General features: G+C 39.7%; 1 protein-coding gene across 2 annotated transcripts in view; it reads left to right on the forward strand.

Moving 5' to 3' along the window:
• Nucleotides 1-12,025, forward strand: part of Itga1 (integrin subunit alpha 1) — a 134,009-nt gene that overhangs the window by 75,057 nt on the left and 46,927 nt on the right. For both annotated transcript variants that reach the window (XM_034523339.2, XM_076916195.1), the window contains exons 7-8: nucleotides 2,601-2,749; nucleotides 6,964-7,114. In XM_034523339.2, coding sequence (XP_034379230.1) covers nucleotides 2,601-2,749; nucleotides 6,964-7,114 — 300 coding nt within the window. The remainder of the gene's footprint in view (nucleotides 1-2,600; nucleotides 2,750-6,963; nucleotides 7,115-12,025) is intronic.

Here is a 12,025-nt window from a genome sequence, read left to right on the forward strand (position 1 = left end):
GATGATAGATAGATAGATAGATAGATAGATAGATAGATAGATAGATGATAAATAGATAGAGGAAAGATACACAGACAGACAAATGGATGATAGACAGATAGATGATAGACAAATAAATAAGAATAACATATAAAGTACTTATCTCTGACATACTGCATGTACTATGTTTTCTATCGCTGTGATAAAATACCACAATCAAAGCAACTTATAGAAGAGTGCTTTTGGCTTAAGATTCCAGGGGAGTAAGAGTCCAAACATCACAGCAAGCAGCAGGTGTAGCAACTAGAGCAGAAGCTGAAGCACAAGTGTGAAACACAGAGAATGAACCAGAAAGGGTGTGAGCTCTCCAAGCCCACTTCCAGTGACACATTACTTCCAGAAAGCTCACAACTCCTAAATCTCCCCAACCACTGCCTCCAATTGGGGACTAAATACCCAAACCTTGTAGTCTATGGGAGACATTCTCATTCAAAGCACCACACCAAGATTTTGAATTTTTAAGTTTTTAGTGTGAAGATAATTTGTCCAGATAATCCAACATTCAAAGCAGGTTTTTGAGACACTTAAGCAGTGCTGCAAAAGTGCTTCCAGCAGCCTTGAATAGTTGGCATGGTTTCTGTCCCTTTCCTGTGACTTCTTTTTTTAAGCACAGTTGCAATAAGTACTTTCCCCTGGGAGAGTTAACAGCTCTTGACAAAAAATCTGATTGAAATCAATAAATAGGAACAAACTTCATCCATTAGAGGCAAGTTGTATGGCTGTTGGGTGGGGCTCATATGTGAGGCCCCATTTGAGAGTCATAGATGAAACTTTAGAGCGAGACCAATATACAAGCCTGGTGACATTTGTGTAGAAACATTTGGCATTGCAGAATCACGCGCAGAGAGGATACATCGATTTAGCTAGGGTTGGAAGTTAGTCAGGTGAGTTAGTGAAGGGAAAAGAGATTAAATGACTTAGATTTTTACAGGTAAATAAAGTCACTGTACCATGGAATCTAACCTTAAAATACTAGGTTACTGAAGAAATTGGCAGTTGTGAGGTCTTGGTGTGGACAAGTCACTGATAACTTGGACGGAACAGACAAATGAGCAGATGTTGATGACCAGAGGGGAGAATCCTTGGGATTGAGACTGAGGAGCTATTGCTCTTGCAGATGTTAGAATCAAAGATAGGCCCTTGGGGAGAGGTGTCAACTATGAGCCAGAGGGAAAGATCCTCATGGCTCAAAAGGTAGAAGGTGGGAGAGAAAAGGATATTCTGTACTGTTACAAGAACGATGAGAATGAGACTCTTCACATTTCAGACTCCTGATTAATTAACTAAAAATGTGAGAATGAAAGTGGGGTGAGATGTCTTAAATTCACAATCAAATGACATGGAAGGGCTTGTGAAATGTGGTACTTAGGACTAGGTATAATGAATATCTTACTGACAAAAGTGTTTCATTTCCATTTATATCACATATTAAGAAAGGCAACAAGTGAAAACGGTTTATGGGTTCCTCTTTCTGAGGTCAATATCCCTCATGATTGATAATCTAAATCTCTAGCGTTATTAAAGAAACTAATTTTAAATCTAAAAAAGTAATAAAACGTCTATCATGCTTAAATATGTCAAGAAAATAACCTGAATCTGAGCCATGGTTTTGTTATCTTTATTTTCAGTCTTTCATGTAAACAGTTGGCTATGCCCTACCCTTTATTCTCTTAAGGAATAAAATTTCAATATAGTAATCCATGGTCTTTGGATTCTAGCAGAGGAATTGGGAGAAAAATTCATCCATGGAGGAACAAGGTTATCCTAGACTAGAATGAGCAGAGTTCATATTCATTCAGATTATAATACATACCTCATCTCACCATTACATATAACCTCATGATTGGCTGAACAACTATAAGGAAGAATCAATATACTTAATTTTTTTCAAAATATTGTCAGCTATTTTGTCTGTCTATTCACACTACTGTAGCTCAGCACCTCCTTTAAATTGCTAGAAGCTCACAACACATGATAACTGAAGAATGGGGGTGGAAGGGTCCTAGGAGGGGCATGGTTTTGACATTTCTGAGACCAGACCTCTTTCTACCTCTTCATTGGAACATGAGCTTGATCTTTGTTTTGTTCTTTTGTTTTGTTTCCTTCCCTGCTGAGTGAACCCAGGGCCCCAAGCAAGTGAAACATGTCCTTTATCATTGAGCTATATCCCCAGCCATTAAGTTAGTTTTTAAGACTCTGTGTCCTCATTTATTAAAAGTGACCATTTGTTACTATACTATGAATCAGTCATATAAGAAAATAAAACAAGAAGAATATTAAAATAATTGGAATACGCTCTATAAGCCTACTGGAATCATTGGGTAAAATTTTTTTTTTTGACAAGAGAGAAAGTACCAGCAGTTTTAGTGTTTTTGTTTGGACTGGTCATAGTGGCAACGATTATCGTTACCAAGGTAGAAGGCTGTTTTACATAGCGATCAGTTCTGACACTTAACCTGAAAAGCTAAAAGGTTTTCTACTGCCTCTACATGTTTTAACTCAAGAAAAATGAGCAAGGAACCTTGCTAGATGCATGACTCAGCCGTGGCTTGCTGTTTCAGGTTGGAATCGTACAGTATGGACAGAATGTAACCCATGAGTTCAACCTCAATACGTATTCATCGACAGACGAGGTCCTTGTTGCAGCAAACAAAATAGGCCGACAGGGTGGCCTCCAAACGATGACAGCCCTTGGAATAGACACAGCCAGGTATGGATTTAAAAATCCTATTGGTAAGACTTCATAGGTGTATCTTCCGACATTCCTAGAAGACTGACTCTTACAGCAAACTTTCTTTGGCTCTTGCAACCGTTCTTTCTCCTCTTCTGCCATGTTCCTGAGCCCTGGGTACAGGAGTTGTTTTGTAGCTGTATCCATTGGTCAGACCTGAAAACATGCATACGAGTAACATTATGCAGACTGAGCAGGGTTTTGTTTTTTAAAGAGAGAGAGAGAGAGAGAGAGAGAGAGAGAGAGAGAGAGAGAGACTATAACAGCAATTAATGAAAAAAGAGATCAAGAGTTTGAAAGAGATTTGAGAGGGTTATGTGGAGGATTTAGAAAGGAAGGGAGAAGTGGATTTATATTATAATCTCAAAAGTAAAAGAAAAAGTAAAAATAAATAATACAAAGACTGTGCAGTACAACAGCCAGCTAGCTTAGCCTTTTGAGGTTTGACTCAATGTTTAGCTTGACAACACTCAATATCATATTTCTTTTCAAATTTCGTTAAAAAGACTTGCTACTAGACAATCACTTTGGACAGTAATATAGTCACATGACTCTGCTTTTACCGTTTTCTTTCATTTCAAGGATCTAACTGACAGTGAATCAATTAAAGTTTAACAATTAATTAAAAACTTAATCAATCAATTAATTAAAAACTTAGCAATAGTCTCTCGTTATGTTGCTATGAGCTGATGCTTGATATTCAATCTTGTTTCCATTTGAGTTTTTTAATTTTAATTTCTAGGCCTATCAATGAATGGATTAAAATATGTCTGCTCATTTTATATTTTTCTATCAGGGTCTTGTATCTCTAGCACTTGGTACAGCATTTTTGTAATTTTCATTTAGGTGTATGTGTGTGTTAGTGTTGGAAATAAGGTAATAAAGTCAAGAGACTAGTGAAAATGAAGCAGTTTTTAATATACTATTCTCCAGAAAGGGATGCTAGCATACACGGAAGGCGAACATGGCCGGCAAGCTGATTTGGAACAAGTCATTCATTTTTATAATCTTCTCAAAATGCCCCAAATCCTGTCCTCTTCTATAGATCAGGAAGGCACCCCTCTCACACTGCACATTTTATTGGCCTGGGGCACAAATCTCTGTACAGCAAACAACCTGAGGGTTGTAACTGTTCCCAACCCACCACACCTCCCCACTTTTCTGATCTTGAGCCCGTTTGTAACTACTACCTCTCAGAGTTGTGAGACAAGCAGATGCCAGATGTCAATGGGGGAGAGACAAGCCTAACAGCTCCTGTAACTCGGATGATCTGATCCTAACAAATAGATTCCCTCCCCCCATCCCCGGAGTCTGTCCTGCCTGTGTGTGCGTGTGCGTGTGCGTGTGCGTGTGCGTGTGCGTGTGCATGTGTGTGTGCTTGTGCATTTGAGGTGACTGAGCTATTTCCCCGGTTCCCATATAAGAATTTTTCTTTCTTTTTGCTTTGTTTTATTCTTTGAGACAGGATGTTCCTCATAGCCCTGGCTGTCCTTGAACCCACTATGATCTCCAGTCTCCGTTAGTTCTTATCTCTGGCTCTTCCTTCTGTCGTTATTATCAAACCCAGGAAACTTCTCAGCAAACCCTAAAGTCACAAGCTTCATAAGGAATTTGACTCATATTACGAATTCTTCTGTTAAGTAGTTTCAACCTCTGGACTCTCAGCTGATTTTGAAAAGCTAATTTATTATGTTTACACTCTACCTGCCTGTGAGTCAATGCGGTTTGGAAGCTAACCACCTTCATTAATGCTAGGAAAGGACATGGTTCGAATTTTATAACACACACACACACACACACACACACACACACACACACACACACGGCACAAAGAGCTGGAGTGAGTGTGCATTTATCTGCTTATAGGATTGCAGATTTGCATGCACATCGAGTGCGCATGTGTAGGTCTTCTGAAAGTGCTTTCAATAACTGACTGGATGCAGGCATCCAGGGTAAGTCAGAGCGTGCCTTGAGAGCACCGAGCCTATAAAGAGTTGTGCGTTTTTCCAAAGGCAGCTGCCTACGAATGAATGTTTATCTTTGTAACTAATGGAAGAATCATAGCTGCTTCCACTCCCATGCAAATGCCACTTGAAATACCATGGCCTTATATGGGGTCTGCCCACAATTCTCGCAGGGCCTCCCGAGATTGGAGTTGCGCGAAGAGTCGGTAATGATGCCACAGCACTGTTTGTCTCACACATTAATTTTTCACCCGTAAGCTCAGTTGTGATTGTGTTTTATTCCCTCTAGGAGGGGCCAGTTACAGAAAAATACTTCGAATGTTTTGGAATCTGTTATCTCCATTTTCAGTGACTTCAGTCACTTCGGGTGGTAATAGTTTTGGATGTTCCCTTCTTTTTCATTCCTGTACCTAGACTTGCATTATTTAATTGCCTATAAATTCTGGATTCTCCTGTCCTAAAGTACGTGACTCTCCCGAGATTCTTAAAATGTTAAAGGTCCATGGGGTGGATGATGTTTCATTCCAAGAAAGGACATTGGATGCTGGAGTTTAGACAGGATAACTCCTTCAGGGACTTACTTGGGATGGAAAGGGTGGACCCTGCAGTTCTTCTGTTGGCTGCTCTTCTGTTCTAGAAAGACAGCTCTGGTTTTGGGGCAACCAGACTTTCTCTAAGAAAGGAGTGCTAATTGTCTCCCTCAGCTGGGATTCATTAAGATCAGCTATGACTTTTGTCTTCCAGTGAGTTAGAAAGTCTGGGTGATCCGCTAAGGAGGTAGAATTCTCTAAATCTCATCCATATTCCAGCCACAACTTCCTTTAAAAGTTAGCCATCTCTGGGCAGTGGTGGTGTGTGCATGTAATCCCAGCGCTTTGGAGGCAGAGGCAGGTGGATCTCTATGAGTTCCAGGACAGCCTGGTCTACAGAGAGAGTTTTAGGACAGCCAGGGCTATACAGAGAAACAGTTTTGAAAAAAACAAAAACAAACACCCCTCCACCCCCCCCACACACACACACAGACGCCAACAACAACAGAAAAACAAACTTAGCCTTGATATATGTTCCTATCTTTTTTAAAAACTTTTAAAGAATTCAGAAAATCTATCTGTGTTGCAGGCACACGCTAAAAAATAGTTACTCATATGGTTCTTAAAGACAGGGACCACTGCAATGGGGTGTTGACTTAGCTTTTTATCCCCATTAATTTCTTATTTATCATTTCACATCTAATCACAGCCCCCTCACCTACCACCCTCCCACACAGCCCTCCCCACATGCCTCCTTCCCCTTCTCCCTTAGATAACAACTCCCCCTGGCTCACCAAGTCACTGCAGGACCGGGCACATCCTCTCCCACTGAGGCCAGACAAGACAGCACAGCTAGGGAAATAGGATCCACAGACATGAAACAGACTTAATGACAGCCCTTGCTCCAGTTGTTGGAGGACCCACATGAAGACCAAGCTGCACACCTGCTATATATATGTGCAGGAAGGGGGATTACATCCAGCCCATGTATGCTCTGTGGTTGATGGTTCACACCCTGGGAGACCAAGTGTTCAGGTTAGTTGACTCTGTTGGTCTTCCTATGAAGTGCTTATCCCCTGTAGATCCCAACTCATCCATAAGACTCCCCTCAGCTTTTACTACAAGGACAAGAAGAGATTTAATGTAGGAAAGAGCGTGCATGTGTGTATGTGTGTGTGTGTGTGTGTGTATGTGTGTGTGTGTGTGTATGTGTGTGTGTGTGTGTGTGGTGGGAACCATTTGGTAAAAACCTTAGAGAAATTCTGTAAGTTGGGGGATTTATGCTAGCCCAACTTTACTTGGTTCTTGCTGAAGGTAAGTGAAGTAGGAAAAATTCCTCTTTCTATGATCTCCGCACGCCAAGCTTCACTTCTGGTACTGGACATGAGTATTCTCCACACTGACCCCAGTTACAACATTCCTTTAAAGTTTGCAAAGAAGGAAACACTGGAGTGATTTAAAAGTATGGGCATACGTGGTAAGTGGTACAATGGTGAGTTGCCACCACGTGCAAACCCTGTGGAACTATCGCACACAAGATCATAGTGTCTCTCATCTCTGAGAGTGAATGAAGTCCATGGTCATCCCGAAGCGATGCACCAGGCTGTGCAGAATGGCGATATTCTTGTTGGGATTTTTCATTTTGCCTAACTTTGGGCTGAGTTTGATCAGCCTCCCTTTTGGTCTGTGTTCCCTTCAGGAAAGAGGCATTCACTGAAGCCCGGGGTGCCAGGAGGGGAGTGAAGAAAGTCATGGTTATTGTGACCGATGGAGAATCGCATGACAACCATCGCCTGAAACAGGTCATCCAAGACTGCGAGGATGAAAACATTCAGCGATTTTCCATAGCTGTAAGTACCTTGTTAGCAAGGGTTCGGAAACTCAGGAGACAGGCATCATACACTAAGCAATAAACATTACTTCTTAGTTAGGAATAGTTGCTGAAATTTGAGAAGCCAGGTTCAGAAGTTATCTTTTATAATCATCAAGCCAATCGTGGTATTTCTGTAGCCCCTCTATCTGTCTGCTTATGCTGTCCCAGGTTGTCACATTTCCCAGGTGTAGAGATAGAAGGGAATGGAAGACAGGGTATGGGAAGGTGCAGAGGACACTGTAGTGGGGCCACAAAAACCTTTGTACGGAGTCTTTGCTGCATATCTTCTCTGGGACAGGCGAGCAAGTTCTTAATACGTCAAACTTCAGTATCCTCCTCTGTCAGAGGATTGTGGGTTTTTTTTTTTTTTTTTTTTTTTTGTCAGTCTGTCTGCCTCTCTCACCACATGAAGACGCCAGTGGCCACAATAAACATCATCTCTGTCTCTCATCCTTTCAAGGTGTTCACAACCATGAGCTCTTAAGAGCCTTGTGTTTAAGGATAAAAAGGGATCTGGGTCTCCCCCTTCCTTAGAAATGTTCAGAGAACTCCTCAGAGATTACATCTGGTCCTTCCTTTCAGCTGCCAATTCATAGCCCTGCATGTGCCTTCAGTCTAGGAACAGGCTTCTCTTATATCTGAAATCAACTGTTCTTTCATTCACTAAAACTGATTTAATTAATTGTCTTTTGCAAGGAGAAAAGATTCAAGACGCTAAGAGCTCATGCTGAACTCTTTACAAACAATAATTATATATCGTCTGCATTAGTTTTCAACATGCAACCAATGAATTTACCCTTTTCTTTCAAAAGAATGAATGATGTTAAGAAGTGGGAGGTGGGGGATCATACACGGAAAAAAGTTCCAGGATATGATTCCCAGCTTCCTAGGGGCAAGGCACTCCAATTTTTAAATGAGATGATCTGTTGTATAAAAGCTCATTTGCTAATTATTATCAATTCTTTATTACCTCTTCTGCTGCTACAATGTCACTATTTTTGAATCCATGGTTGAGAATAATTTCAAATGCCCTTGCCTTCACTCAGGAAAATGTCCTAATAATGAGTGACATTTAGTCTATGGCTGGTCTCTTTCTTCAGTGTATAAAGTCTGAGCTTGCTCACTGATTCCAGACATCTGAGTATCAGAGGTGATCTCATTTTTCTGCCTCTCCCAGAGGAACTAGTTGGCATTCCAAGTACCATGGATGCAGGTCATAAACAATATTTTCCATCATCAGAATTAATAGTATTGGTGCTGAGGATGTAGTTCAGCCTAGATTGCTTGCCTCCCTCCTGGGAGCACTTCATACTCAGCGCAAGCACACAAAACCAACATTAGGGAGGCTTCCCCGGAATGCCAATGCCAGTGCACAAGTTTTTAAATGAATCCTGCATTTTGCATCATGTCTAGTGACATGGTCAGTTTTTCCTTATCTTAAAGTGCTTGTTTGGAATCTTATTTGATAGTCACACATTGCCTCTCATCTGGTCAAAAGGTAATTTCAAAATCCCACTCTTCTTCACGGAGAATCATATATTGATGTGTTTCCCATTTAACCAGTGAGTTATTATCAAACTTACCTTGAAAGCTGTGTAAACCAGAGATAGATAGATAGATAGATAGATAGATAGAGAGAGAGAGAGAGAGAATTTCATTTAATGATAATCATTTATTATTTTTCCTAATGTTAAAAGATGTTATTTGAGACCAAACTAGAAAACAAGACACGTGTGTTACTTTCTCTCATTTGTGCAACAATATAGAAAGTCTTCAGGAATCTGAATCCATTCATGCCGAATGCATCCACATAAATATAAACTCTACCTCAGTTGTCGTATGCACTATTCCTCTGCCTCAGTTGCTGCCTGGACTAATTCTACTCTGTTTCCCAGTATTTGGTCCTGAACAACACAGAAATGTGTTTTGACAGGAAACAGCTCCCTCAGAGAACTAAATATTGGTAATATAAATTCCCTATTTTAAAGATTCAAATATGTCCTGTTAAATTTTCATATTCGGAGAGGTCATGAGTTGGCTTTTAGTCATCCATTTCTGTCCATGGAGAGTATTATATTATATCTGGTCCATCGGGCATCGTTAGATATTCAGAAACTACTCTTAGGTGATAATGGCTGAGAGGTGTAAATTACTTATTCCACTCAAATGTAGATGAGACATCAGTAAGGATCTTAGCATTCCATTCATGTTTCCAAATAGAAGACGTGGTGCTGCTCATGAATGCACTGCATACTTTACTTTGACATCTCTGTCTGAAGGAGATTTCAGTTGTGAATGCTTCTTTCAGGTAGATATTAGTGGAGTTAAAATGCTGAGGGTCGACAGATTTGAGATGTATGAAGCACTAAAAAAAAAAAACTATTAGCTGTATTATGTAAGTGTCTTATTTGTACCAGACCCTTGGGTGGAAGATCCCAATAGGTTTCTGCTGTTGTTCTCATCCATGATATAAGATGGTTTAAGGTCGTATGGGGCTCACAGTAACTCCTGCATCTGAGGATATTCTCTGACATTGTACTTACCTATTTTATTTTTATTTTAAAAATACACCATGTGGGTATTTTTCCTTAGATAAATCCACTTGCCTCCCTCCTGTCACAAGTACCAAAAAATGTCCGATAAGAATCACTTTACAATTAACAACTTCAACCACGCATGCCCTAACACTGAGCTATTACATTTGTCTTATATATAGTTTGAATTTCAACAATTTTAGATGAAATGGGAGCTGGTGTGTCAACCCAGTAGTTAGTCTAGAACATCCTAGGTAAGCAGCAAACAGGATTTTATTTATTTATTTATTTATTTATTTATTTATTTATTTATCCCAGGATGTTATAAAAATCTATATAGGGAAATCAGAGGAATTCACATAGTTCCGAACCTACGTGGCATGCAAGGTACCTCACTAACAACTCTAGGTTTCCTTAAGCACATGATTTCCCAAGGCACCAAGCAGTCCTTCCTAGATATCCATGTGTCACTCAACATAAGTACATCAAACCTGTGAAAGAGCTAGGATGGACTGGGTCCCTGGGGTCTTAAAAGTAAAGAGGAGGGAGTTTGCTTGAAGTCCTCTGTTGAAAAGTGACATTTCCTCTGTGCTAGTCAGCGATGTTCCCCGGGGAAAGGGGCAGGCACATCACGCAAGGCCTCCATGCGCCTTCTGACTGGAGCAGACTCAACTCATAATTCTCACATTAGCACTTAGTGTGCAGCAGAGTGATTTAGCCATTGCTTTCAACCACTGCTCATAGTGGGAGACAAGTAAGGCTGTTGTGGGTCATAGGTCATAGGAAGAACTACGTAAATAGGAACTTGGGATTTCCCCCCATATTTTCTAAGTATATACCTATATGTATTATTAAAATATCATTCTGTAACCTACCATCTCAAACCTCACTTTAAAACCACATGTATATTCCTGAACAACCATGCCCAAATTGTACACTCATAATCCCTTGGTCTTCTTCTTAAAACATTTTGTGACATCAGTGTCCATATATCTAAAAAAATGAAATTTAATAATGGTTTACTGGTTTTTAACTTTATAGAATATAAAGGCTGCTGTGTTGTATATAGTAGTTAGAACTTTTAAGACATTTATGTTTATGTTGTGTGTTCATACAGTTCAGTTCCTTTTAACAACTGGGCTAACATTTGCATACAGTGAAAATCTTCTCAATGCAAAGGGTGACTTCAAAGTGCACATCATAAACACGCCTGTTAACATCCTGTTCTCTCACTTCCAGAAAGTTCCCTGTGCTTTCATTTATTCTAATATTAACCTTCTATTGCAGCCACTTCCATAACTTACTTAGGTTACTGATTCTGGATCCCATGGAAATAGTCACATACTGTGGATTCTTTTGTGTTTTGCTTTTCTTTCTTTCTTTCCTTCCTTTTTTTGGAGAGGAAAGAGTTTATTTCATCTTATATCTTACAGTACATTATGAATGGTAGTCAGGACAGAAAATCAAACATGAACTTGAAGTCAGGCACTGAAGAACAGGTCATGAAGGAATAGAAACACTATCTTGTGGAGACTGATTTCTTATTCCAGCTGTTCAGGGATGGCACTTGCAATAGTAAATCATCAGTCAAGAAAATACTCAATGATCTTTTGCCTACTAGAATATCTGATGGAGATATTTTTTCAACTGAAGTTTGACTCCTGTTAGACTATTTTTGATAAAAAAAAAAACAAAGAACAAAAGAAAGGCAGAAAGAAGATAGGAAGAAGAGAAATAAAGAAAGAGAGAGAAAGGAAGGAAGGAAGGAAGGAAGGAAGGAAGGAAGGAAGGAAGGAAAGAAGGAAGAAGAAAAGAAAGAAAGAAAGAAAAATTGTCTCAAAGAATCAGCGCCTAGTTTTGTTGATTCTTTGTATAGTTCTTTTTGTTTCTGCTTGGTTGATTTCAGCCCTGAGTTTGATTATTTCCTGCCATCTAATCCTCTTGGGTGTATTTGCTTCTTTTTGTTCTAGAGCTTTCAGGCATGCTGTCAAATTGCTAGTGTATGCTCTCCAGTTTTGGTTTTTTTTTTGTTTTTTTTTTTTGGGGGGGTGACACTCAGAGCTATGAGTTTTCTTCTTAGCACTGCTTTCATTGTATCCCATAAGTTTAGGTATGTTGTACCTTCATTTTCATGAAATTCTAAAAATTCTTTAATTTCTTTCTTTATTTCTTCCTTGACCAAGTCATCACTGAGTAAGGCATTGTTCAGCTTCCATGTGAACATACAGGAAATGTACTTCAGTGACAAAGACAGATACTACCTCAGAGTAAAAAGCTGGAAAACAATTTTCCAAGCAAATGGTCCCAAGAAACAAGCTAGAGTACCCATTCTAATAGGGAATAAAATCGACTTT

The sequence above is a fragment of the Arvicanthis niloticus genome, chromosome 19 (assembly GCF_011762505.2).
Source record: "Arvicanthis niloticus isolate mArvNil1 chromosome 19, mArvNil1.pat.X, whole genome shotgun sequence".
Classification (NCBI taxonomy): domain Eukaryota; kingdom Metazoa; phylum Chordata; class Mammalia; order Rodentia; family Muridae; genus Arvicanthis; species Arvicanthis niloticus.